Source organism: Capronia coronata (genome assembly GCF_000585585.1).
Source record: "Capronia coronata CBS 617.96 chromosome Unknown acBCG-supercont1.2, whole genome shotgun sequence".
In the NCBI taxonomy this organism is placed as follows: Eukaryota; Fungi; Ascomycota; class Eurotiomycetes; order Chaetothyriales; family Herpotrichiellaceae; genus Capronia; species Capronia coronata.
The window spans coordinates 3,683,258-3,710,488 of record NW_006912894.1 but is presented as its reverse complement, the minus strand read 5'-3'; the positions used below and the strand labels follow the sequence as shown (position 1 = coordinate 3,710,488).

Here is a 27,231-nt window from a genome sequence, read left to right as displayed (position 1 = left end):
GTGGCATTCATTGTCTGGTCTGCGGAGGACAAGGGAGCGTTTCGAAAGGAGCCATATCAAAAATCCCAGCATACCCTGTTATGTCCAAGACGTGAGAACGCATGTCGATCGTAAGGCTGAAGTAGGGTAGTTATGGCGTGAAAACCTTCCACACACCCACAGTCCACCGGCGTAGATGCCTAGGTACTATATATATATACTGTATACACAGTAGTAAGGAAGATATACTCTGTACTCTGAGAATACGTACTCAGCAACCCACCCCCGGATGACCCACCAACTCCATTCATCCACGGCCACGCTTCTACCCGCAGGACACAACAGCCACTCTACAAACTCTGTTCTGCTAGCAGCAACCTATCTCATACCCATGGCACCAAAAGAGACCTCTCATTTACCGGTCATCCTCGTATGTCATCCTCGGAATCACTCTCTTCCGGAGTGTCAGACTGGGAAGCATTGCCAAGCACTGGCATGTCAACGGACCCGACAACTTCAACGGGCCTACTTCAACACCTCGGGTGCTGGACCTGACCGAAGCCGCAGACCGGGGTTACGAGAGCGACGGAGCAAGAAGCCAATAGCTTTGTGGTAGAATAGGCGACTGGTTGAGACAGCGACAACGCTGCCATGCCAACTGACATGCTGTTCGTCGACCATGTTCATGATAACGACCATCGATTTAAGAGGAGCAAAAGAGACGCCCAAGACCACCCGTCAACTCACCGCTTACTCCAGGGTATGTGCTGTGTACGGTACCTCTGTACTAGGGCGCAGAGGACACGGGTTATATGTTTAAACCGCGCAAAATGACCGGCACGGCAAGAGACGGACCTGGACGATGAGTCAGTGCCCAATGTGGGTTTCGATCACATTTGACAGCGCCATCGGCCCAGTCAGAAGAGACTGATGCCACGGATCCAGTTTATCTCCGGCCCATGGCTTGTGTTCTGGGCGGTGAGAAGTGTCAAGACTCCCAGAAAAGAGACTTCCTGAGCCTATGGGTTGCCCACCGGCTTCGATCTTGCCGGCCGGACCAACACGAACTCGATTCAATCCTTCATCCCCTACGACTAGCGTCTTGACATTTACATGTGGCGCCTTGAGGCTTTACCCGTGCAGCCAATCTCGCCCACGACTGCCATATCTGGGTTTCCTAGAGCGTGAGTCAAGAGGGCCTGCTGATTCGGTGAGGATTTCGAGACCCGACACGGGTCTTTGCTGGCGCCCTAGGACTCGGTCGCTCGTACGCATCTCTTGCGCCCTATAGCAATTTGACTGCTTCGACGCGCCCAGCCGGCGTTTAGTGGACGAACTCGTACTTACGACCCGGCTGACGGACAAGTGTCCAATTCCCATCCCGTCGGACCATGGCTCCTAGCATTACCATTTTTGATTAGACCGGTATATTATTGTGACTCAGGCATCCACCCAGAAAATCTCTCCTGACTGATCAAGGATCCATATGTACGACTGCCTACAACTATAACATCAAGCGCGTGTCGTCAGGGAAAATTTTTCCTAACACTCGCACAACAATCACAGACCTTTTGATCCTCCTGTACGGACTGACGCGCTGGTTGTTCGCTTCGCTATTCGCTGGAAAAGTTTCTGCCGTCGCCTCGCAGTACGAGCTATGTACGAAACCATCGGGGGTGGGGAAATCTTACGGACTCGTGATCTCACTATTCACCAAGAAAAAAGGGGTCCACCGAACTTTTCAGCCTTTGCGCGCTCGCGCTCGCATGTGAAAGGCGAGGCTGTTCGGTTCCCTTTCTGAATATTGAAGTTGTCACTTCAAGTCTACTACTATTATACCCGTCCCACCGCCATCTTCAAAAAGATATTTTCCTCTCTGACATTGTATCCACTTGGAACGTATTCCAGAACAACAAAAAGCCAACACATCCGCTGCGGCTTGTTCCTCTTCCTACAAAGTACACCATCGATACACAACTAGACATCAATCGCTCGCCCAAACAACACGAACGACAAGATGCCGCTTTCCATGATGACACCACTCACCAGGCCGCCTTCACGTGACCTGGACGCCAACACCATCGGTCGTTCTCTGTCGCGTGAAGAGGCGTACCATCTGGCCGACACAGCCCGAAGAAAGTCGTCGAACAGAGTAGTGTGCGACGATCTTCGGCTCAAACTCAGCCATGTCCACCTGCTAGACATGCTGCTGCAGGATCTCGCCCGAACAGAGCGGGAACTTCAAACATCCCCCACCGAGGAGAAGTACTTGTTGCCAGAGGAGAGGAAGAGATCGAAGAGGACGCCGCATACGACATCTTCGTCATCTTCATCTTCATCGTCACCGTCACCGTCAAGGTCACCGTCGCCTTCAGCAGAGGTGGACGAATATGGGTTTCCTCTCGAAGAGGAAGACAGCGAGGAGGACCTCGGTGGTCTAGCGCTGATGAGGACGGAGTCGAGACGACCCATGAGATGAATCTGCCCGAAATGCAACGCAATGCAATGCAGCGCTTCGCAGCATCTCGACCATGGACGAATCGACACGACCTGATACGACACGCACACGACTTACTCTACTTTAGCGACACGACATTGATTTATGTCTTTTTTTTTGCAACATGATACCCAAACCTAATACATACTCTCTCGCCGATGATGCTGCCTCGCAGAGTTGAAGAGGCGGGAAACCAATCACGGCTGAGGCGTGCGGAAGAGACCCCGTCAATTCAACGATCGGGTCGAATCGGAATAATATCATATCATATTACGGACTCAGACCCCTCGGGGCTGTCCAATATATTCACGGACACAGACCTCGACAGATGGCTGCTCGGAAAATGACGAATGGAATAGAGTGGATATTCGGACAGGGAAGGATTGGCTTGAACTGGGATGGGATTCAGACCGTTCATGCCGTGGAAGCAGCAACATTAAGACACATGATTCAAAGACACCAGGAATTCGGATTTCACAACGACGACAGCAACACTGACATCGACAATGACAAAGCGACAACTCGACGGGCTCGAGACTCGACAGGGGGCCCATCAGAGAGAAGCGTTCGCACACAGGCTATTGGATGAGGCTTCGCACTCTACACCTGCGGTCCGCGTTTTCTCTCTTCCGACACCCTATGTCGCTACTCTCTTGCTACGAGATCACTATTGTCGTCGTTGTTTGCACTGTTTTTTTCTCGACACAGTGCAACACTTGGTTGTCACGGTCTTCTTTTAAGTCGACAGCTGTGGATTCCCAGACAGGGACAGGGACACAGTATATTTTATTAATGTCCAGCAGCTTCTCTGCATCTAGATAGATGATATAGAAGAACGAACGAGAAAAGGATGGACTGATTCTTTACTCCATGTCGATTACCTACCTAAATACGTATTTTCCTCTCTTTCGTAACATTGATCGCTGTCGTTTCTTTGGCAAGACTGACGGCCAAGGTGCATCACCAACGGATTTTCCTTGAATGATAGGAATCTGCAATATCATTGTCTAATAGGTAGAACTCCATGACATCGATCTCCCGACCAGTTAGCCGTGGATTACTAAAATTCGTACGAAAGCATGGAGTGTTGTATTGATTGTGTACACAGTACCTAGTTAACTCAATTTCACATGTTCCGAAAAGTTCGAATGGATCCAATTGCCGGAAGAGGGAACCAAACCAATCCATCTTTTTTGGCAGTGGTCTGGATGTGTCTCCGGGTGGGCCAGAACAAAACTATAATGGAGAGCGAATAATACCAGGAAAGAAGTTTTTTCTCCCTATTCAATATTCCTATTCTGTCAGTAGCCTTGGTAATACTGGATCAGTGGATCTTAGATGCTACTTTTATCCCACTGGGGCTCCACTCTGTTGCGGGCCGGGCCAGAAAACTTGAAATCGCGTTCGAACATCTTGAACTGAGATCTGTGGGAAATTGTATTGAAAGGACCACGTGGGTCCATCGCACTGCAACGCGCTGAAGAGAGGCTTTTTGATAGTATACAGGAAAAGGATTTCCTCCCGGAGGAATAACCAGTGGTGGACGCCGTACAGCGTAGCGCGTAAGGCAGTAATGATGAGTTGTGGGGTCGGACAGGAGGCAAAGAGTTTGAATGATTTTGGCAGGCATCAAGGGAGTTTGGACAAAAGAACTCTTCTGGACCTCGCTACTGTGTAAATGCTGGAAGTGTCCCATAACCGGGAGGAGGATACATTTGCCTCTGGTTTGAGAGGTTTGAGAGGAAGCCTTGCTCTCGTGGCGAGGCTGTGGTGGAAAAAAAGTTTGCTCTTACCTAAGATATAATGCAAGTGCATGCCACAGTGCCACCAGACTGTACGTACTGCCTCACAGCCACAGGACACCCGAGTGGAACGGATCCCCCCGAGGGACCCAGACTCCACCAGTGACTGATCCAGTCCTTCGGTAGAAGCAGGTAAGCATTCCTTGTCCGAGCATGCTTCCACTGGGCTGCGGTGCTTGATATAGATGGGGTCGTGAAAGTGGAATAACACGTTCCAGGGTTCGCCCTCGGCCAAGTCGTTTGAGCGTGGCCTCTGATATCGCCCAATGACTTCGCCCCCGATGTAGTCGACGGCAGCAGCTTGAACCAGTTGGCACGTCCAGTTGACCGTGGCCAGCCGTGTCAGGATCATCCATTGGTCGGACATCTCTTGAAAAGCCCAACCATGATTTGAGATTCGACCTAGGTTGGTAGGCACGGTGTTGGCAAGTAACTTAACTTATCTGTAGTTGACAGCCCATTAGGAGATCGTATACGCCATACTCCCAGGTGCTAGTACAATCATATTGTGTCTGCTTGGGAGCTTCAAGACGACCGGGGATTAGGATTAGGATTTGAGATGTTTGATACGTTTTATTTACGGCTAATGATCGGCAAAACTCCTCTTCACGTGATGATTTCCCCGCGTCCTCGGTTGACCTGCCTAGTATGACCTCCAGTATCACGCCCCGGGTAAACTTCGTCACTTTTTCCAGGCGCAGCTGCGCTCATCTTGGATGCCACAATGTGTGAATAGACTGCTCTCTTCCCTCACACTGCAACGTTTCACAAAATGGCCTGCCAGCACCGTTGAATGCTTTGACTGCCAGAATGGGAATGGGATGCGCGCCGTACAGAACTAGCAGAGGAGCAGCACGGCTTTCCTCACTTCCGGCATGCCTCGACGTCGTCCGTTATATGAATGCTTGGATTCATGCTGTGCAATGAACCCTTTCTTCGGACGATCACTGAACTGACCTGCTTCAAGACTCTCTAAGCAATGCCTTTTGTACGCAGCTACCGGGCTTCGGATGAAGATGATATGGTCCACATCGTGTGTTGACTTTGCTATACTTTCTGCCCTCCGCCGCCTAACATGACGTTAGTTTCGGGAGACTGCCGCCACAGAACTGCGTGATGCAGGTGATCCTGTCCTTCATTACGCCTCCTACATCTGGTGTCGACCGTACCTGATGTTGCGACCGGAGACGTGCCTGGTCCTTGACGACGGCACCGGCCGTGCAGTGGGATACTTGCTCGGAGCGGCTGATACAGCTTCGTTTGTGGACAGCTATGAAACCACTTATCTACCATACCTGCAGTCTCTGGGCTTTGAGAAGCCCATCCCCGATGATCCGGCCGCCTGGGAAACGGACTTGCCAACCGCTTTGAAGCAGATCATGTTCACTCCGGAAGGGATGCTTCATCGGGAACACCATGAACTGCTCGCGCAATGGCCGGCACATCTGCACGTTGATATTCTGCCGCCATATCAGAAGCAAGGTTACGGTCGACAATTGATCAAGCACTATTGCACAATGGCCCGTGTAAGTGGGGCAATCGGTATCCATCTATTAATGGCGACATCGAACGAAGAGGCTCAGATGTTTTACGATCGTGTGGGATTCAAAAGGTTCCCTTATGTGCTTGATGATGGCAACAGTGGCCAGCACGGCAGAGACCGAACCACTATATGGCTGGTGAAAGATCTGTAAGCATAAAACTAATCCCCCTCAGCGATCGCCCATCCATGAACCTTTATGTACGGGAATGCAATCAGCTCCTTTGTCTTGTCGGAAACGGTGGGTATGAAGGCATCATATCCAGGACGCGCGTCTCTAGCCGATTCAGCCCGTCGAAAGCTGCTCCTTGCTGTATAAAACTTTGCAGAGCGCACCCCCGCCTTTTGCAAATTACTCCAACCTCTCTCTTATTGCCGGGCAAATAGCTACAAGAGTATAAACTTCAGCTCCCCAAAACTACATCAGACCTTCTTCAGGGAGGAAGTCGGCTCTATCTGTCACAAAGTGTCGACGTCAGTGGAAGAGCGCAGACTGACACCCCTGAGACAGGGATCCACAAGATAAGACTCGTTAAATGATGGACATGGGTCAATTCTATTGGTGTTCTCAGGACTCCATGCTCGCTTCCACACCAGGTACGCTGCCTAAGGTTTTTCTGGAGCTCGCACTAATCCGCTTCTTATATCCGTGTCGACAACAGCAGAAGCGCATCTGTCGACTGCAAGATTTGCTGTATCCGGCGCCATGATTCTCTCCCTAGCGGCACGGGAGCCCACCCGTCCACGGATCCAAGACTTCCAACAATGCATGCCCGTGTTCAGATCATGATCGAGGAGGGACGGCTCAAACCTTGAATGAGCCAGCATGCAGAGCGATTCCAGAACTGGTGCACAGGCGAAACATTGATGCTGGCGATACCAGGTGTTTGCGTGTATCATCCGACCCATAGAGAGCACCCTTCCCTGACTTGCATAGGCCCTATCGAGCAAGGGTGCCGGGAGTCGTTATCGAGCGGATGCTGTGTCAACTGACCAATGACTCTCGACGCCTGTTCCCCTCTTCTGTGGGCCGAATAAAGTGGGTTTGGACCGCGACGGTTTCTTCTACGTCGGACAACATCGCGCACTGGGATAGCCCATTGAGACACGCCGTATACCCGTATACGGCGCCGCCGCAGAAGGCAATGACAGCGATTCCGCAGCTTTCACCGATTTTTCCCCTCGAAACGGAGTGTGCCTTACCCGCTCACTGGCTCAAATACTCGAGGCCATTGTGGTTGACATTTCGATCGTCTGCGGGATGGGCGATAAAAGTGCTTTGACGGTCTTCACACACCTGGTATGGTAACCAGCACCTCCTAGGCCAAGTCCGATGCCAGCGACTTCTGCGGGTAAGTTTTCTGGCTGAGTAAAAGCGTCGCGGACGACAGTGTGCGCTGGTCGAGATCAAACTCAAGAATAGTTCTGGGATACCCTCAAGTGAACACTGAAGAAGTTGGCTGGAGAGAGAGCGCAACAATCAAAACACCGACCAAGCTGAATGAAACCATCTTTGTCGCGGGGTTGGGCCACCCAAGCGGCTGGAGATGAGGATCTTTTCGAAAGGGTTCCTGGAAGGTCCACTCCAATCCAGTGGATGCGTATGTCGTCTTGTCCGGGGCTTGCAACAGATCTGGCACAGGAGATGTGATATATATGGATAATTCAATGGCGGGAGGTGGGAATTGCGGGCCGCCGAAAGCAAGTGGCACCTTGACAGGGCCGACCTGTCTTATTGTGTGTTTGCAGAAATGGCGTGTTGGATGAAGCGGCAATCGCAAAAGCTGTGACGTAAAACCTCGTTCCGAAGGGAGACGACCTCGTCATGCAAGGCGTGGACGAGCGAGGTTTGAATATGCATTTTCTGTTCCTCCCGCCGGCAACGCTCCTGCAAGTTCTCGACGAACGCCTTCTGCCGGTTGCGGCACTTTGTGGCAGCTTTCCGGTTAAGCTCGAGTTCACGAGCGTGCTTGTCGTCACGAGGCTTGATTCGCGTGGTCGTCGCCCTCCTGGGCCGCAGCGGGCTGCTGCGAGGTCGGTAGGAGTCGCCAGCGTCAGCATCCAGGGTGGCAAGAGACAGCCGCCGCAGCACCTCTCGGCGGTCTGGAGACAGATAGCTGGATGTCGAGGAGTCGATGGAGTTGTGTCTGCTACTCGGCGAATGTGATGTCTCGGACGACGGCGACGGCCCGTGAAGATTTCGCGGTTGCACGGTAGAAGGGACACCATGGTCGTGAAACATGGGCGAGATGCTGCTGGCACCACTGGAGTCTGATGGCCGAGAAAAGATGGCCTGTTCATCGAACAGTGCCATGTCTTTGAACTCGGGGTCCTCCTGAGACTGGAAGTCGTCTGTCGCCATGGGAAACTGCCACATATTGGAATCATCCAACATAGGGAAGTGAGGTACAAGGCCAGCACTGTTCAGGGCCATGGGGAAGGCAGCGGGAGCCAAATCGTAGGACAATGCAGTGTCGTCCACCGTGAAGATTGCTTAATCTTTGTTGGGCTAGCAACGTTCGTTCGCCTGGTTAAAATTCCTGCTGCTTGTTCGTGTTGCTTTCGCTGTCACTGTGTTATCGCCATTTGTCTTTCCAGTCGTGCAGGGCCGTTCAGGGTAATAAATAACAATCACAATCGTAACTCTTGGGGACACCTGGACTTTCGGAGAGGGGATTGTCTCCAAAATGTCCTAATCAGCATGCTGGAAGCGAGATGTCGTCATGTCCGGGACCTGTCTCCGGAGTCATCAATCCTTATCATCACCGCGGAGCTGCAGTCGCTGATATGAAAGGGACCGAGGGTGGAAGTATGTTCCGGGCCATGGCGCATATGGAGAACGACAACAAGTCGATCCTAATTGTGGTGGGGTGGGGATGTGTTCTCCCATCAAGGGAACATCAACGACATGCTCTTTTGTGCAGAGGATCCCTGGCAGTGGCTGCATTCGCTTAAACTTTGTGGTATGTACAGCTGCAGGAGGACTTTTGACCCGGAGAGCAGATTAGAGCTCCGGCACACGCACAGTACTAGTGCGCAGGTAGCTCTGTACGGCCTCAGGGGGCGGAAGCGCCGGTAGAGAGGATCGTTGACTGACCTCCGCAGCTGAGACGTGTGCCGCTTCAGGTAGAGCTTCACATGCAACCGCGAAGGCCAGAATACCAACGGGCGCCGCTTGCGTGGATGATGAGCCGCAGAGTGAAAGGAAAGAGGTGGCAATGGCGGTGAGGACCCATTCAAGTTGCACCTACTTGGAAATAGCTGGTGCTGGCGGAAATCGTTCTCCGGCCAGCACAGGGAATGGCGGGAGGTGGAAAGAAACTTGGAGGTGACAGCGCCAAGAATGGGCGCGGAATTGACATGGGTTCGCGTCGTCAAGTTTACTAGTATCCACTAGTAGTACTAGTTGGTACCTGCCAGCTAAGGGCTTTCCTTCGAGTTTCGGCGTCTTTTTCTGCAAAGTTACTACCGGTAGTACTACCTACAGCCTCGTTTCATGTAGGTACTTACCTTCAGGTATCTGCCTACCTTAACGTGCCTTAGGTAGATACATGAATAGGTAGGTAGGTACCTAGTAGGTACGTACCTTTGAGTTGACATCACCTACAGCTCTTGGTACCCAATACTAATGAGGGAGGCAATTCAACAACATCATAACAAAGAGGTGTAGGGGTCAAATGACATTACCGTTCCGTATCGTAAACGTAACTAGCAGAGGCAGCAACGATGTTCCAGGCACTCAGTCTTTCATGTGTATCTCGGATTTCTCTCTGCGCTTGACAGGGTCTGATCTTAATGGTCGAGCCATGTCACGAGAAACTTCAACAGCCCGTCAGGGCGCTATCAAGCCAGCCAACGTACCAGTCTCTGAACCGCATAAGCTTTCCCGGTCCTGACCTCACGAATGGGCCACCATGGTCTTTGCAGCCAGAGGCGACAACCTGTATGTCTTTGCGCCTGCCCAGCCGCGATCTCCTGTGCTGGAGGACGTTCTTATCATGAACTGTCCTGGATCCCGATCCATGAATGCGTGGGCCTGTCAGCCATCTCTTTCAAAATTCTTCCCTAGGCGGCCCTCCACCTCTCGAGCACCTAGAACTCAAACGAGACCGCAAGATCGTGCCTGACCCGACTGCTCTGGCCTGATCGACAGCAGACCCCATAGTGACTTGCCATACCTGCCAACGAGTGCAGGGGCAGTGGTCAAGAAGAAGGATGGACGGAACAGAGCCGCGCAACAAGAGTAGGGGGTTAAACGGCGACAAAACAGGCGCAAGGGTTTCTCGTGCATGTGATCGATGCAGGGTCAAGAAGGCAAAGGTAGGTATACAGTCGAACCGGTTCGGGTACAGCCAAGGGTTGTACTGACCGTACATGTATACAGTGCGATGGCAAGCCTCGATGCAGGACGTGTGAGCTCAGTGGGAGCAGCTGCAACTACAAGACGAGGAGAGGCAGAGAAGTCAGGAGCTAGTGAGTCCCTCGACCCAACTCCATGGCCGCAGCGAAAATGGAACCGCCCTGACTATCATTCTGTGCAGTTACGCGCAGCTCTGTCAAGTGACAGAGGAGGCTCTCCAACGGCTCTACTGGGCTTGTCGAAGAGGAACAGGGTTTCCTGGCACTGTATGCGATGAATCCAAAGGCTATGTCACTGCAAACGAGATCCTCCTCGGCCTAGGCTTGGTCGGCCCCGACCTGGACGAATTTGGCTTCCCACGAGAACTCTTCCCAACCACCAACGCTTCTTATCCACCGGTGTGGATTCGGGCCGTGTCTCATGCCCCCACATCCAAATTTCTGTACGCTCAAGGCTCTTGTCACATGCCTGTCTTGATGCCTGACCAAAGCTTGAGCTCCAGCAACGCGACTTATGCAAGATCGATGACTCCAGATGAGATGACCATGCAAGAGCAGTCTATGCATGCCTCATCTCCTACCTTGCCCCACGAGGAGGCTTCTCATTTGTCGTGGAAATACCATCATCGACAGGGAGACGACCGAGGTAATGGCCATCAGCCGTACATGGACGTCGATGTCTGTTCGGACACCGGACCCTGCCTCGTATCCTGCTCATCCCACTCATCGAGTGACTTTCGTGTGCCGTGGGAAGACGACATGCAGGCATTCAGCAACCCGACCATTTCGCCCTCAGAAAACCATCCAATCTCACAACCTCTGTTGTGCGATGGTTATCTACTACACTGGCCGGAGACTCTGGCAGCCGCTCAGCAGTCCGTCACCACTGTACAATAAGGCTTGTCCCTAAGACAGCGTCGTGAAGAGAAGAGGTCAGGTTCTGGCAAGGAATGAATCAATCGTCAATTGATTCGATGCAGCAACGCTGGTGAATTTCTGAACGTTCTTTCTCAAGTCTGCTTACTCCTAGTCTCCTATCAAGGTTAAACTTCTTCTGCTCACCGTTCCTTGTGTGGTCGGTGGTACCGCCCACTTCAGAGATGGTTGAACTGTGACGTTTCTTCCCATCATTGCTTCAGTCCATCCGCCGATTGGGTGCCCCTTGTTCAATTGCGTGCGAGATTAGACCGCGACGTCGCACCCATGAGCAACAATCGATTGATGGTACACAAGAACTACATTCCTAACAAGCAGCTAACGATGGGTGCTCGTCGCCGTATCCACAACTTGCAGAATCCCATGGCGCATACTATGACATGAGGGTCTTGTGCTCCTGAGAAGGAATGGAATGGGTAATAGGTCCGCGCCCCGCCACCGTGCAGACGAAGCCGCCCTACTACCCTAGGATCGGCCTCTGCTGTTGTCTGTTGAGCACAAAACGTTCGCAATGTCTATGCCAGCGGATGTAATTGTAGCGGACCCGCTAGTTAGCATCCTTGTCTCTCTAACACATGGTAGCCACCACGCGCTGCGTGCTGCGATGTCTGTGATTGTCGAGGCGCCTTCGAGGCGTCAAGGCTTGTAAAGACTTCGATACAGCTACGTACCTAGGTACAGGTAGTGCTTGCATCGCAAGTCGAAACTTGAAAAGGTTATCTCGCGTTACGGCGCACAGGCTAGTACCTGCCAAGCATGCTAGATACCTACCACTAGTGACCTAGTATATCAGATAGCCTGACGAGGCTCCCGGCCGTCATCGAAATAGGACATGTCCTCCGTTAAATCACATGTCCTACCATAACACTTCCCGATGCTCATGATGATCGGACAGCAAGCGTAGGTACTAGTATATCGGGGTTATTTGGAATGGAAATGTCCACAAGAGATCAACAAGAGGCTATGGAGATTTGAAGTCATGCATTAGGTCGACGGGTCTGTTCAGCACCACGATCGACCTGGTCATCTTGCCTCCTCGGTCGCGGCCGCTACTGATTACTGATCCCCGCCTCGTCCGAACAGGCCAACGTTCACTTTAATTCCGGTACGGGGAGTTATGATCAACGATCCTTGCGGTCCACCGTCTTCATGGGAATTACCTATCCATGTTGAAAAAGGTGGTGAAGAGCTGAGGCGGAAACTTCTCCCATGATCAGTGGCGATCCGTCGTCAAAGCCTGCTACGTTACCGCGACTATGGTCGAAGATTCGGAACCGAAACCCTCCATGCTCCAGTTCTGCCGCTTCTCTACCCGGTGGAGTGAAATTGACATTGAACTCGGCCGACTCCTGTGCCTAGGTACCTGGAGTCGAGAATGAAAGATTAATGATACGATGGGTACGCGGCCGCATATCCTGAGGGACTGTCTCAGGGCACCAACTTCAACACCAAGTTGTTCATGCCTCTACAGAGTACATCATTGCCTCGCCACGGGGCTCGATCATACGAGGCTTCATTGTATTCATTATGCGTGCCAAGGGCCGCGTGCCGCTGCTAGTTTTTTCATAACAGTCGAGGTGTTGCTCTAAGCATGATCAACCTGGCAGCAATGGTTACCATTTCTTTGGAGCCGAGACTACTATCCGCGAGAACGAGGCACTCGCCAGCTCCAGCTTCTTCTGTCGCTCTCGTGCCATGATGCCCGTTCGGTCTGTGACTGGCGTGGCGTTTGCAATCTGGTCGAAATCGTCGTAGTCTTCCTCAGCTGAACCGGACTCGGCGTCAGAATCCATCAGCTGCGGTGGTTCTGTGCTTAACATGGCTGTCGACTCGGCAGGTCCTTCGCGACCTTGCTGAGCCTCTTTCCTGCGTGCTTCCATAGATATGGAATCACTGAAGGGCTTGGACGCCAGTATCTTGCGCCTGATCTCTGCCATTTCCGCCTCCTCGTCTTCGTCGTCTTCATTGGGCGGCAGATCCAGCGAAACGCCTTGTTGCATGGGTAACGCAGCGTCCTCGTCACCTGAAGCCTCAGAGCTGTCGTCTGCGTCTTCGTCGTCTTCGCCTTCGTCACCATCCTCGTCTTCATCCGAGTCTAGAACATCTCGTCGATTCGTGTTCCCCCCCGCCCAGACATCGTCACCCTCGGCATTGAGACGGCTGTTGGAGTACTCCTTCTCCAGCTTGGCGAGCCACGTCTCTTCGGCCTTTTTGACCTCTTCTTCGTTCTGACATGCGGCGTACCGCTTGAAAAGCTGCGAGTTGATTTCCATAAACGGCTTGCCGTAGGGGAAGTGTTGCAGTGCAATCTCCGCCCAATCCTCGTGGCCGCAGATGGCAAAACACGCAGCCAGAGCCTCAACGCAGTTGAGCCGCCATGGTTTCCCGTAGTTAACAGGGTTCGCCGCCACAAGGTACGGCAGAAGCCTTTCACATTTCCCGCCAATCTTCGACCAGGGAACCTCCTGTATCCTGACCCAGGAGCATTCAACCACTGCGGCACCATATTGCTCCAGCAGCTCCCGATCAGCAGGCGACACGACTCGCTTCGCATTGGGCCTGAATGGTATGTCAGCTCGTGACCGCCGCCGAACAGCTTAGTCAGCCCCAACTTACGAGATCACCACGCCGGGCCACTTCTGACCGATGGGCAACTCGCGCATCATTCCAAAGCGCATGAGCCGCTTCCCGCTGCATCGTTTGGCGTCGCAATGTCCGAAATCCCAGCAGGCTGCTTTGAACGGGGGCCGTTCAGCCACGCTGCCCTCTTCGCCGCCTTCTCGTGGAGCCCGGGGTGTGTGCCGCGTCTTCCCTGAGAATCGTTTCGCTTTGGAGGAGCCGCCCTCTTTCTTGTGTCGTACCATAATTGATGTGATTGATATAGAAGGAGATGTAATAGGGTCCGGGTAGGCGCAGAGTCGGGGAACTCGTCGTTCAAATGAATGGGTATCTTTATAAAGTACGAAGAGTCAGGTGTTGCCCATCATTCCGATGACCTCAGGGCAGTTTTTCCGGCGCGGCCGATAACAACCGCCAAGACTCTTATCGCCACGTGAATACCCGAAATTCTGCCAGCAACTTGGACTGAACGTCCGTCTGCGCTGGGTTTCCAGTTGATCAAGAAATCAACTACAGTCGCATTCGAGATTCGATCGCAGCGTGTGTTTCTGCCGCCGATCGCAACAATGGGCCTCGCTGTACTTCCCCCTGATGTTGAAGACGAATTGGTGCAGCCCGATACTCGCAAATATGACGAATACCAGGAAGACAGCGACATGTCGATGGACGACACGGACGGCCGACCCTCGAAAAGACCTCGATTGTCCGCTCTGACGTCTAGTCACATAGTACTCCCCGGCGAGGCAATCACAGATGACAGTCAATGGATGAGGTAGGTACGCACAGTGTGCTGCTCATTCAAGATGGCCATCAGGCTGATCCGTGGTAACAGAGGCCACGGGACCTACATGACCGAAGCGTCAACAACCATCATCGCCACACTCGCCGGTCTTCTGAAGACGACCAACAAACTGCTGTCAGTTGCCCCTTTACGGGCAAGATACACTCCCGAGATCGGTGACCTCGTGGTTGGGCGGATTGTCGAGGTGCAGAAGAATCGGTGGAAGGTGGATGTTGCGGCCCCGTTACTGGCGCAGTTGCCTCTGTCGTCAATCAATCTTCCAGGAGGTGTTTTAAGGCGACGGACAACGGCAGATGAGCTGCAGATGCGCAATTACTTCCAAGAAGGGGATTTGGTGGTCGCCGAAGTCCAGCAGATCGGTAGCACCGACGGCACCGCAAGCTTGCATACCCGAAGTCTGAAATACGGCAAGTTACGCAACGGAACTTTCCTGGCCGTATCTGGCACCGGTGGTGGAGGTGGTGTGGTCCGCAGTCGGAGGCAGGTCTTCACCATCAACAGTGGTGCTCAGGGGGGCGGAGATGTTGACGTGATCCTCGGAGTGAATGGTTACATCTGGCTAAGCAAGCATGCGGAACAAGCCCAGGACCAGGGAAGGCTGAGTGGAGGGGTCAGCATCTCGAATCTGGATGATGTCGTCAGTACTGTCATCTATTCGAGCCAGAACGACGACATTTCCGAAGGGACTAGACGCGAGATTGCGCGCATCTCAGAGTGCATCAAGATCCTGGCCGAGGATGGGGTCCGAGTGGACGAAGACAGTGTCATCAAAGCTTATGAGGCTGCTGTTGATGCTGAGATGAGTGTCATGGACCAGGCGGGGACTGGTACTCGTGTCAGTGATGAGGTGCGAAGAAGGATTGTCGATGCTGCAATTCATTGAACACGATACACGTCCTACGCGTACTCGTTGACATTATGGTTACCTACGCCTACCGACAACAAGTCAAAGTATGGACCGGCCGCAGAACTTACAAAGCTTGCGACATCTGATGCATCGCAAGGGATATGAGCTGGCCAAGTCCAGTGTCTTGCGAAGAGAAGGCCCTTATCCGCATCCATCTCCTGGCACATGAGGACACTGTACAGAGAAGATGTTTCCATTGTTTCAACCGCGCTACTAATCATACCAACCGCTGGTCTCTACATATCTACCCTCGGCGTTGGCAACCTTCTTGCTCGGCTTTTCTCTGCCATGTGTTCCGACCTTCACGGCTGGGTTGGTGGGAGCATCCCGCAACGTACCTTTTGCCAGCCAATGCCCTTCACGTTTGTGTTTTCGCGTCGTCCCCGGCAAAGTCCGCACAATTGTTCGAGCGGCATACCTTCTACCAAGGCCAGCGATCATCAAATTCGGAAGGAAACCGTCTCTGTGAGGATATGGTTGTGAGACGTCAATTGGAGCTGGATGCAAGCCAGAGCCCTCATAACGAAGCGATTGGGAGCGTGACCGGACTGACCAATCCGTGGAATAATGCGAAGAAGAGACCGGCGACCATTCAGCCTGGCCATGCGACCTAATGAATGCAGCCAGTTGATCAGTCGTCTTCACAGACAGCGGCAAACCTTGGTCTCGGACAAGTCGAGGATCTAGCCTCCCTGTCCCGTTATCATACATGAAGCTAGCCGCAGTAGACGTGGTGCTTCGGTCTGGTAGATATTGAGGCGGCGGTTGAGGCCGGTGCGGCATACCGTTGTAACTTGGGGCAGTTGCAGGCCTTACCGGAGTAAATTCGGAATGCGAATGTCTTTCGGACCTACCGGTCGACGTCAAATCAGACAGTCTGAAACGCATATCGGTGTGCGATGTGATCAAGGGTCTTGGTTGAGTTGGTTCGATGTTCGTTTCTGCGTGCAGAATGAGAAAAGATACGAGGAAGCAAGCAACAGGGCTGTCCGGGAATCACAAGAATAATAAGGCAGATACTGCGGCAGTGTGGTCGCACCTGCTTCCAACAATGCACTCTTTGTGTTCTTTCACCCCCGAGATATTTACGTATAAAGAAAGGAATCTGGCATCTTGCCCTTGTTCCTCAACAAAGACGCTGTCTCCTTGTTTCATTCAGCAGCAGAAACTATCGAAATAGCGTAGTGCTAGCGCAGCCTCGCGCCGTCAACATTACTCTTTTGGGACATTAGTCTGGGCTTCCACAGTACCTACCAAAATACTCTACTATTATCCACGTCTCCCCATCAAGCTGCCAAGGCGGGGATCTGCCGTGACAAGCCTCAAAGCTTAATAGCCAAATCCCACGACCCGCTGATTGGCAACATCGAACTCATGGCAGGCAGCCATTTCAACCCTTGTCGCCGATGCGACCTTATCAGCAGCCACAGACACGCCCAAGCTTGTTAGATTGCTGCGACAAAGTGTCAGCTACGCCTGCTAGTTGCTTGTTTGACGTCCGTGGTCGAAGCGTGGCGCAACGACGATCAATGATCGGCTGTTCAAACAATGCTTAGCGGTTTCACGAACTACTGCTTCCGCATGGCCAGATATCATGGGAGGCCGATAGCGCGCGCGCACACACACCTCTTGCAGAGTGAGTGAAGCTTGTGGACCACGTAAGCTTCTTGCCGTTCGCTTCAATCGGGACAAGCCTTGCATGAACCTTAGTCTGATGCTTGAGAGTTCCACTATCAGGTACAATCTGTTTTCTTACACAAAGGGTTTCGGGTCGCCTCTACTCTCATGACTTGTCGAAGGTGGACAGTCGCAACATTCACTGGTGTGTGTGCGCTAATGCCTTTTGCTCTGACTACAGAGGAAAAGAAAGTCGGCCTTCTCGGCTTCAGGATGGTCCAGCTCCCGAACGTGGGGGACATCTGAAAAGGGGTATACGCGGGACGGATCACTTGGTGTGTTCGAACTTCGTCCCCAGCTTATCTCCATGCTACAGTGACCATCCCACACCCCTGTGCATCCTTCTCGGAGGTCTCAGGGCATGCCGGACTAGCGCACACCTCAACTGCATCTTGCTTGTCCAGGCCACGCTTTCTTCGGCCTAAGGAGCCCCCCTCTTCCAGCTTGCGCGGCAGACTATCGGACGGAACTAATTAGCCCGTCGCGTCCTGCAGGCGCCCCAAAATCAAATTGATTTGTTTAGGGTCTCTGCCTCAGATTCGGGTCCTGGTCAAGTCCGGGACGAGGCGAGATGTTCTGAAGAAGCATTGCGTCTGGGCTGGGGAGTTCATGTCATGACATCGGCTTCTGCCACAGGCGTGGCTGTTACTTGGATCGTAGCGATAAGAGCCATGCAGGTACAACAATAGATGGTTCACCCTCGGAACTGGATCTGGACGGCATTCTCGAGTCTTGTCCTTCCACCGACAACATGGAGCCGGAGAAACCACTGGGAGTGATATCCCCCGACAATCAGTCAGGTCTGATTCTCATTCTGACTGCGCTGAGTCTATCTTTCGTCGTTGTCTCGTTCATCATCCGACTCTATATCCGAGTACCCCAACGACTGTGGAAGTGGGACGACAACACCTTGACAGCTGCGACAGTAAGCAAGCTCCAAACCACGTCTGGGCTTGTTGGAAATCAGCCTAACCATCTCTCTTTAAGGTTCTGTCTTGTATTCAGACCTCGCTCGTATTCTACGAAGTACACATAGGTCTGGGCGACAGGAAGGTCGTTGAAAGCAATGACGAGGTCGGGAACCGAGTCAAAAAGGTATGTTATTTGTTGTTGTCATCATCGAGTGCGCTGCCGTTGCTGACAGAGTCCTAGTACTATTATGCCAACGATTTCCTGTACCTTGCAGTCCTCGTCTTTTCCAAAGCCGCCGTGGGCTGTCTATTTCTGCGATTGACTCGCCAGCGAGCACATATAAGGGCGATATGGGCTATTCTGGGCTCGTGTGCCGCTTGGTTCGTGCTTTCTATTCTCCTGATCAGTATTGGGTCTTCTTGGACGAGAGCATACAGTCTGCCGGTAAGTTTCTCCTTACCAGAATTCATATATCCAACCCACACGAGAGAAGTTGAGCTGACTCGCCCGGACAGTTTGGCCGATGGCTTGCAGTAGGCATTACCGACGCGCTCACTGAGCTTTTTCTTGTCCTGATGGCAGCGTTCCTGGTCCACGGCCTCCGCATGAGCCGAGTGCAAAAAGGCACAGTCGTGTTCGCCTTCGGTCTCCGTCTTCTGTAAGTCTTTCGAAATTACACAACCCAGAGTATCCATATGTATAGATACACACTATAAATCCAGCAAACCCCCTCACTTCATATACTGACCCAGCTTGACCGTCCAGGGCGATCCCAGCGCTCGCCATCCGCCTCTACTACCTCAACCCCACGACACTATCGGACAACCGCAGCCTCGCCCGCTCCCTAGTGGTGGTGTGCACGCAGATCCAGCTCGGGTACGGAATCATGGCCGCCTCAGTGACGGTGCTGAAGCCGTTCATGGTCGTCTACGAGAAACCCACGGGCTCCTCGAACTACACGGCCGGACGGAGCAAGCAGTACGGCGTCGGCACGAACAATAGCGAACATCTATCGTTCAAAATGAAGTCCCTCGCCCGCTCGACTGAGGTTGGAGACAACAAAAGACCCGCAGCGGGCGCGGATCCCACGCAGCCATATAACTCGTACAACGTCACCGCGGCGGCAGCTGGCCATGAAAAGGACGATAGCATTCACAGCCAGGACAGCAGGCGGTTGATCATTGAGCGCAAAACAGATTGGTCCGTGAGATATGAAGAGGCAGAGAGCCATAAGAGCAATGTCAGCGAGGCGGGGGGTTCTGTCTGAGTCCTGACAGTCTGAGGGGAACGCCAAGGACGACGACGGACGGCTGCTATCTCCCGCACTGCAAAGAAAGAAAGTGTATCAGTCAGACTCTGACTCTGACTTGCTGTCACGTTTTGTCAACCTTGTTCGAGATATATACGTACGACAAAGGTCGTTGGCAATGGGATACTGGTACTACAGTACTATGCTCTACCACCGCTGGTGAGGGTGGGAATCGGATGGGCTATACTACTACTCCGTTGTGTCATAAAGAATTGGTGCTGCTGCTACAGTGTACACTGATATGTCTGAAGTTTACTCCTCCCAGAGAAAGAGAGAGAAAATTTGCCACGAGACACCTACTTGAGCAATCCCTGTAGTTCCAAGTCCATTTTGAATATGAATTCGAATAAGACAGTTGTAGTATTGGTATGCGTTCACGATAACGAGATCTCCAGGTAGCCACCGAGATAACCGGATGGCTAGATGTGTTTCGCGTATTGTCGGCCCCCCTTGCTCGAGATAGGTATCTAGCTGGTCTGCGAGGTCTGTTGAGGTCGTATTACACACACACTACTAGTACATTATAGATTGCACAAAGGTTTTATCGGGCAAGCCAGACCCATGGTCAAGCGGCATTGCCATCATGGGCGATGTTCTTGACACAAAGAGTCGGCGGTAGCGTGGTAGGTGTCTTCTGAGAAGGTTACCAACGGGCAGTGAGTGCTACTAGTGTGTTGGTCTGCTGTGTGGGCTAGGCCTCAGAGTTGTTTGTGCGCCTACATTATGCCTCCATAGTAGTCTGGTGATCGTGGTGGACTTGAAGGTTTTCCGCGAATATGCGCCTCCGTCCCAATGCGGCAAGCGAGAACGACGAGGCGGGATCCACTCCGAGATGCGAGAGACGCTGCAAGGCTGCGATGGAGATGGAAGGGAACGAACATAAAACGGCCTCCCAGATGTGGCCATCATCCACTGCAGTATGTATCGAGAACCCCTTTGCCGTCTGAAGCTGGACCTTTCGTTTTCGTTTCCTTTCCCATCTCCTGCTCATCGAATTCAGACCAGAATTCAAATCGAGGAATTGAACAGAAGGAAAAAAAGGACTGACTGTGCTGTGCGACCATGTCGCAACACACCATCAAGGAGGCAGAGGCGCCGTTTGGGACCTGGGAGAGTCCCATCTCCGCTGACCTGGTCTCCAATGCAGTTCTCCGGTTCGACGCAGTGACTGCACATGTACGTGAACTCCTCCAATCATCCTCCCCGGATTCAGGATCATGGGGGAAACGGTCGAGTGTGGCAGACCTTCCGCCCGAGCCCTTCCTGTTTGTCTTGTTGACCTAGTGTTTTTCTAGGAGTCAACTGGGAAAATCTATCTCACGGAGATGCGGCCGATGGAGCATGGCCGAGTGTGCATCGTGGAGTTGGACGCTGCGACGGGCGCCTGTCGAGACATTCTCCCTTCGCAGTACGGCGCCAGATCCCACGTCCACGGCTACGGGGGCGGCGCGATGACCATCGACCAGACATCCGGCCGAGTGATCTTTGTCGACTCCAAGAGTCACGGCATCTTCTCGATTGAACCCGCCTCGGGAGAGGTGCAAGCACTGAGTGATCCGGACGAGGCAGTCCTGTTTGGTGATTTCGACGTCAACCGGAAGGACGGCGCTTGGATTCTGGCCATTCAGGAAGACCATATGGGTTCTCCCGTGCAGAACAGCATGGTTGCGATCCATGGGCCGAGCAAGAAGATTGTGACCGTTGCCCAGGGAGCCGACTTCTACACCCATCCCAGGTTCAGCCCGGACGGGACTCGGGTCTGCTGGCTGCAGTGGAACTTTCCAAACATGCCTTGGGACAGTGTCGAGCTGCACGTCGCGCTCTGGAGAGAGGGAGAGGTCGTGGAGGAATACGTGGTGGCCGGTGGCCAAGGTGGAGAGAGTGTCCAGCAGCCGCGGTGGAATCTCGACGGCTCGCTGCTGTTCTGCAGTGATCGAACGGGCTTTTGGCAGCTGTACCGATACGACCCACGCAGCAACCAGACCGCTCACATCAATCTGCGTCCACTCGAGAAAGCCGAGTTCGCGTGGGCGGAGGTGTTTTTGGGAAGGTACGTCGGAAGAAGGATATCGCTGGCACAGATTGGGATACTGACTCCGTGACCCTTTCAGCAAAACGTATGCGTGCCTCACATCCAGCCTCGTGGTTGCCATGTACATACTGAACGGCCGGTTCGGCATGTGCCTGATCGACCTGGACCGACACACTTGCTCCGACCTCGCCTGCGATTATGCAGCGCCAAATTTCCAGACCGACACTCTTCACCGCCTCTCCGCAACCGAGTTCGTTACCATCGTCTGTAAAGAGGACGGTCCGATGAATGTTGCCACCCATCGAGTGGGCCCCCTTGGCGCTCTCGCTGCTGCTGCCGCTGCCACTGCCCTCACCGTGGAAGTAGACGTTCGGGTCTTGAAGAGCGTGGTCGCTCCCGACAGACTGCCACCCGCGGAATGGTTGTCTAGACCCCAGTTCATCTCGTTTCCTCGCATCGGATCGCCCTTTACCGGCGAATCCCACGCCATATTCTGGCCGCCAAGGAACCCATGCCACCACGGGCCACCTGGCTCCTTACCTCCGGTGATCGTGTCGGTCCACGGTGGTCCAACCCATGATGCGAGGGCGGCGCTCTCGATGGAGATCCAGTTCTGGACCACGCGAGGCTTCGCTTGGGTAGATGTGAACTATGCAGGCTCGACGGGGTTCGGCCGTGAATATCGCGAACTTCTCAAGGGCAACTGGGGGGTTATCGACGTCCAGGACATCGTCAGCTGTGTGGAATACTTGGTATCTCAATCCCTCGTTGACCCGTCCCGTGTCGGGATTCGAGGTGGCAGCGCCGGTGGCTATGCTGTACTCCAGTGTATGACGGTCTATCCGGAGATCTGGGCCGGCGGGGTCTCGCTTTTCGGCGTAAGCTGCCTCAGCACGATGGAGAAGGCCACTCACAAGTTCGAGTCGAGATACCTTGAAGGCCTTCTACTCCCTTCGATGCCTGTAAGTGAGGAGGACAAAGAACGAATATATCGCGAGCGCAGCCCGTTGTACCGCGTCCAAAATATCAAGGCACCGGTCCTGCTGCTGCAGGGCCGAGACGATATAGTGGTGCCGCCTGATCAGGCAACAATGATGGAGAGCGCCATCAAAGATGCTGTCAAGGGCAGAGGCAGTTCACAAAGTCCTGAATACATGGTCAAGGTGGTCATTTTCGAAGGAGAAGGCCATGGATTTTCCAAGGCCGAGACGTTGAGCAGACAGAAAGCAGAAGAGGTCGCGTGGTGGAGGAGGACGTTGCTCAGACTGGACTAGACAAGTATCGTATAGACAGCGGGCTATTAATTGTCGTCAAAATGAAAGGACCGATGCCCGGTTCCACAAATGGCCCGTCTTACGGTCCTTGCCACACATGGCAGTCCAAAAGTGTTCTCCCTTGGAGTAGATGTCGTCTCGATCCAGGTCTTTTGGCTCCAAGAGACTGACCAAGTAAAAATCCCGATCTTGCCTTTTCTCGTCCAGAATCTCCTGCAGAAGCCTTCTCACCACCGTATTGGGGAAGTTATTATCGAGCGCCAGGTCGTGGTGCTCAACTTCCTGCACCCTTTTGTCGACCCAGTCAGCGACTCGCAGGTCGGGGCACCACCCAGCACAGAACGTGAGAAGCGAGGTCATGCTGATGGCAAGCGGCGACTGATGGGCGCAATTCGAGGGGGAAATCCCTGCTGCGATGCGTAGGATGAGCATTTCCCAGCGACTCATTGAAGGCGGGCCGCCGCCGCCAGACGAGGTGGACTGAGATGTATTGGTTGTTACTCTCAGCCAGAATTCCATCGAACAGAGGAGTTGGGCGGCGACGTAGTAAGCATAGTTCATGGCAGATCTCTGGGTGTGGAACTTCAAGGGATGCACCACCAGGCCACCTGCAGGATCCCTTGCGTCGCCTCCGGATTGGGAGAGAAACGACTCCACGGGCAGCTCAAAGTCGTCTAAACCCGAGTGCCAGTGGTCCAATCGAATTCTTTGCTCCCGCAATGAAGCCTGATAGGCGTCGTCAATCACAGCCAATTCGGAAGGAGACGACTGCGCTCTCGACGAGGGTAGAGAGACATGGTCCAGCATCGGGTCAAAGATCGGGTGTCGGTCTCCCTGCTTGTAAGCCCGATTCCTACAGACGGCGAAGTCGAGAATGATGGTCCGCACCAAGTGTAGACCCTTGCACAAGAGGACGGTCATGGAATCGGAGGCTGACTGGAGATCTCCCAGACAGTCATCGACGATATCTGCGGTGCTCAGCCTCCAGAGGGCCGGTGTCTCTCGACTCCTGTCTGAAATCGCCAGGGCAAGTCTTCGATTCACTACCAGCGATCGACAGCTAAGCCACGTGGACAACAGCCTCTTGCCTGCCGGCGAGGAGATCAGTGGCTCTCGGATAGACGGGAGCAGCTTGTCCATCCCCTCCATGTGCACAAGCACTCCGGAAAATGATCCGAGCTCCAGCTCAAAGAAATGGAGCAGAAGGAGGGTGGCGAGTATATCTTGTGCTTGGCTCGATGAAGACGACGCGGATGTCTCCTGCGTGATGAGTGTCACGGCGTCGCTGTAGTAGCTCAACCCGTGGTGCCGGGGCCCGTTCGTGGTGAGTAGCGGCATGCGCTGCTGCGATCGATAACCTCCGACGGCAGGTGACTTGAAGTGAGCAAGGTGTGCGCACGAAACGGCCAGCACGGCATTTCGGAGGGGAAGAAATCGTGGTGGCTTCGCCACGATATCGCGGAATACTGGGGGAAGGGTTTCAACGACAGTCGACCTCCAATATTCGAAATAAAACCCATCCAAAGATGTCTTACTGTCCGATTCAAATGAAGAAGGCAGAGATGCTTCGGAGGATGGGGTTAGTAGCGCATGCTGATCGTCACTTTGTCGTGCCTCGATTATCCATTCATTCGTGGCTGTCAAGGCCGACTCAAAGATGGAGGCGACGGTTCTGGGACCCTGAGACTCGCCTTCGTCGCTCTGCGCAGAACTCATAGAACCTGGAAACGAATAGTCATCCAGGATATCGGAACAGAACGTCCAGGGCGTGGGCGTGGCGGACGACGGCGGGGAAGTCAATGGCATCGTCTCCGGGCCTCCTGAGGACAAGGATGCGGTGGTCGACGGTGTGACATGGTCTTCCGGTGGTCTGGGGACGTAGATAGGGCCCCATTCAGCAAACTTGACTGTTTGAGCGACATTCGGCACCGATTGAGGAGGCTGGTTGAATCTCAGACGGGTGCTGTATCCCTCACATTCCAGTTGGAGACGGGTGCAGGCACCGCAGCCAGGCCGGGCTTGGTCGCACTGAAGAGGTTGAGTACTTAGTAGGCCGTCCACGTAGCAGAGGAAACGAACAGCTCACCTTGACACGCCGGCGGCGACAAGTGTGACAGCCACCGCGACTGCGGACGATGTTTGTCTTCTTGGGCCGCGTGCTAATACTGGCCATCATTCCAGGATGTCAGTAGAGGGAGGACGGAGGGAGTCATCTAAACTCATCGTGGACCGCAGGCTTGAAGTTGGTAGAGTGAGGTGGCAAAGACCAAAGAAGTAGCGAGACAAATGGTAGTAGATAAGGTTAGTGGGTTAGTAGATACGCGAGATCTGCCACTGCCAATTCTCTTATCTCTTGCTCCCGGGGGTGGATCAGGCCAAAGAGGGTAGGGGGCTAGGCTGGTCGGGTACTTTAGATAAAGCATATCCGCCTAGAGATAGAGGTGGTTCTAGGCGCCATAGCGCACCCGTCCCCTAGAGAACACCCCTAAAGTCCCCTAACTTCTAGGTAGCTACGGCTATACCTACACCTATAACTTGGTGTCCATTGTCTTCGTCTCCGTCTCTTGTCTACTCGTGGTACTCATTCTTCTCACCTCTCCCGTTGTATATAACAAACACATCCCCAGTTCCTCGCGCGTAGAAGAACTCAATGCTACAATAATTTTCATTTCAATCACTGACAAGAGTGCTAATTCCATACCATCTACCACAGGTTCCTCGGTCTCGTGCTATCCCTCTGCCTCCGAAAGTCAAGCTTTGTCACATCGCTTGAACCAGATCATCTTGCCTCCCCCGGACAAAAAGTCCAGTTCGGCTCCAAATTCGTTCACTCGGCCCTGAACGTCCAGCTGGAACTGGGCCTTGAGAGCTGCAACTGGCTCTGTGCCATGCGTAAATAAGATGAGGTTCGCTACGAAGTACTCTCCCGTCACATGCCTCAGGTTAAGAACTACTTTCACCAGACCTTCTGCCACGGCTCGGAGAGCTGATTGGGGGCCGGTTGACGGAGTGATCACAAATGGGCGGTACGCAGGATGGCTATATGTCCCGCTATATTCAGACAGCGGCAGTGAAAGTGGTAGAGGAGGATTCGGAGCTGACGGGTAAAGACGGCCTGGAGCATCGGCAATCTGCCTTTTCGCTTCGGCCAGAGCCTTTGCGTTCCTGGTAGCTTTTGTCAGCCCTCACAATTCCCTGAAGTCAAACCTGTTCGGAGAGAATCAACTGACCACTCGAAAAGATCGAGGCGCTCTTCCTCTGGCACCCCGAGAAGATTGTCGATCAAGAACCATGCCGGCACTTCCGTCCCACGAGTCTGGCCATTCGCGAAGATGACGACTCCAAATTCCCTGTCCGGAAGGTACATCATGACCGAGGAGAAGCCATCAAGGCCGCCGCCGTGGGTGACGACACTCTCTCCGTGATAGATGCCATTGATCCAGCCCAGGCTGTACAGCAGAGGCTGGCGGAAGTGCGGATCGAAAGGCGGCATGATGGACCGGGGAGTTGCCAGGTCTAAGTACGCCTGTTTGGGCAGCGGCCCAGATTGATGGATCATGGATCGGACGTATTTTGCATAATCGACAACGTTGGATATGATGGCCCCGGCTCCGGAGACAACGGCGTCTCGCCACAAGGGCACGGGTCTGGCAGCCGCACTCTGCTCATCCCATGAGTACCCAATGGCCAGATTACAGTCTTGTTCCTGGCCCTGTTCGAGATACTTTTCGGCATCGCTCAGTCGGAAGAAGGTCTGTTTCATCCCAAGAGGCTCCCAGATCTTCTCCCTCAGAAAGTCGCCCAGCCATGTGCGCGTCACCACCTCCATCATGTGAGAGACTGCCATGTACATGAGGTTGCAGTATTGCCAAGTCGTCCTGATCGCCTTGTTGAGGTACAAATGGCGCAGGCTGCGCACTGATTCTTTCAGTGTGTCGCCGCCGAAGGTGAGCGTGTGTCCTGGCATGCCCGTGCGATGAGAGAGGGCATCCTCAATGGTCACTCGAGAGGTCGCATACTCATCCTCGAGCACGAAATCCTCACGAATGAGCTCACTGATTGGTGTATCCCATTGCACATGGCCATACTTGTCGTTGTCATGGACCACCAGCGATACCGCCGCGGCCAGGAAGGATTTGGTGGTGCTTCCCGTGTGGAACAATGTAGAAGCGCGAACAGGGACGTCAGGAAGGGTCGCAAAGCCGTAGCCCTGGATGGGGTCAGAGGAGCATTCAGAGCAGGCGTTTTCGAAACAGGAAGAGGCGGAGAACCTACTGACCTCTGTCCAGATGTCTTCACCTTCAATGACCGCCACGGACATGCCTTGGATGTGCCATTTCTCCAGTGTGTCACGGACAATGTTCTCGAAGCTCGAGTTCAAGGGCGACTTCTTGACTACAGCAGGCTTCTCCTCATGGTGTCCATTGACAGAGGGTTTATGGCTGCTCGGGACCGACATATCCTCGATGACTTGGGAAGACTCTCCTGGAGGTGCCATCTGCGTTCAACGACAGCCGGTAGACAATTGAATTGATGAGCTGAGAAGGCGCGATCTTGGCTGGGGACTCATCTGTGTATGTATCGCG

The 27,231-nt window shown here is 53.4% G+C and overlaps 10 protein-coding genes across 10 annotated transcripts; 6 read left to right on the top strand and 4 right to left on the bottom strand.

Annotated features, from left to right (window-relative positions):
* Window positions 1–1,996: 1,996 nt before the first annotated feature.
* On the top strand, window positions 1,997–2,458 carry A1O1_03016 (uncharacterized protein; the record flags this gene model as incomplete). The annotated part of the gene is made up of 1 exon (XM_007723924.1): window positions 1,997–2,458. One exon carries the CDS (start codon window positions 1,997–1,999, stop codon window positions 2,456–2,458), a length of 462 nt encoding a protein of 153 aa, XP_007722114.1.
* A 2,992-nt stretch (window positions 2,459–5,450) lies between these two features.
* On the top strand, window positions 5,451–5,972 carry A1O1_03015 (uncharacterized protein; the record flags this gene model as incomplete). The annotated part of the gene is made up of 1 exon (XM_007723923.1): window positions 5,451–5,972. One exon carries the CDS (start codon window positions 5,451–5,453, stop codon window positions 5,970–5,972), a length of 522 nt encoding a protein of 173 aa, XP_007722113.1.
* Window positions 5,973–7,550: 1,578 nt separating this feature from the next.
* Window positions 7,551–8,252, bottom strand: A1O1_03014 (uncharacterized protein; the record flags this gene model as incomplete). Its single annotated transcript, XM_007723922.1, has 1 exon — window positions 7,551–8,252. One exon carries the CDS (start codon window positions 8,250–8,252, stop codon window positions 7,551–7,553), a length of 702 nt encoding a protein of 233 aa, XP_007722112.1.
* Window positions 8,253–10,206: 1,954 nt separating this feature from the next.
* On the top strand, window positions 10,207–11,074 carry A1O1_03013 (uncharacterized protein; the record flags this gene model as incomplete). The annotated part of the gene is made up of 2 exons (XM_007723921.1): window positions 10,207–10,291; window positions 10,464–11,074. The coding sequence occupies 2 exons, from the start codon at window positions 10,207–10,209 to the stop codon at window positions 11,072–11,074; spliced, it is 696 nt and encodes a 231-aa protein (XP_007722111.1).
* Window positions 11,075–12,726: 1,652 nt separating this feature from the next.
* A1O1_03012 (pre-rRNA-processing protein TSR3) lies at window positions 12,727–13,977 on the bottom strand (the record flags this gene model as incomplete). Its single annotated transcript, XM_007723920.1, has 2 exons — window positions 12,727–13,672; window positions 13,730–13,977. 2 exons carry the CDS (start codon window positions 13,975–13,977, stop codon window positions 12,727–12,729), a joined length of 1,194 nt encoding a protein of 397 aa, XP_007722110.1.
* A 321-nt stretch (window positions 13,978–14,298) lies between these two features.
* Window positions 14,299–15,417, top strand: A1O1_03011 (exosome complex component RRP4; the record flags this gene model as incomplete). Its single annotated transcript, XM_007723919.1, has 2 exons — window positions 14,299–14,504; window positions 14,565–15,417. 2 exons carry the CDS (start codon window positions 14,299–14,301, stop codon window positions 15,415–15,417), a joined length of 1,059 nt encoding a protein of 352 aa, XP_007722109.1.
* A 2,452-nt stretch (window positions 15,418–17,869) lies between these two features.
* On the top strand, window positions 17,870–19,297 carry A1O1_03010 (uncharacterized protein; the record flags this gene model as incomplete). Its single annotated transcript, XM_007723918.1, has 5 exons — window positions 17,870–18,043; window positions 18,106–18,213; window positions 18,271–18,474; window positions 18,546–18,688; window positions 18,796–19,297. 5 exons carry the CDS (start codon window positions 17,870–17,872, stop codon window positions 19,295–19,297), a joined length of 1,131 nt encoding a protein of 376 aa, XP_007722108.1.
* Window positions 19,298–20,401: 1,104 nt separating this feature from the next.
* Window positions 20,402–22,645, top strand: A1O1_03009 (uncharacterized protein; the record flags this gene model as incomplete). The annotated part of the gene is made up of 3 exons (XM_007723917.1): window positions 20,402–20,515; window positions 20,635–21,389; window positions 21,451–22,645. The coding sequence occupies 3 exons, from the start codon at window positions 20,402–20,404 to the stop codon at window positions 22,643–22,645; spliced, it is 2,064 nt and encodes a 687-aa protein (XP_007722107.1).
* A 36-nt stretch (window positions 22,646–22,681) lies between these two features.
* A1O1_03008 (uncharacterized protein) lies at window positions 22,682–24,818 on the bottom strand (the record flags this gene model as incomplete). Its single annotated transcript, XM_007723916.1, has 2 exons — window positions 22,682–24,673; window positions 24,732–24,818. 2 exons carry the CDS (start codon window positions 24,816–24,818, stop codon window positions 22,682–22,684), a joined length of 2,079 nt encoding a protein of 692 aa, XP_007722106.1.
* Window positions 24,819–25,395: 577 nt separating this feature from the next.
* A1O1_03007 (uncharacterized protein) lies at window positions 25,396–27,143 on the bottom strand (the record flags this gene model as incomplete). The annotated part of the gene is made up of 3 exons (XM_007723915.1): window positions 25,396–25,810; window positions 25,876–26,855; window positions 26,925–27,143. The coding sequence occupies 3 exons, from the start codon at window positions 27,141–27,143 to the stop codon at window positions 25,396–25,398; spliced, it is 1,614 nt and encodes a 537-aa protein (XP_007722105.1).
* Window positions 27,144–27,231: the final 88 nt, after the last annotated feature.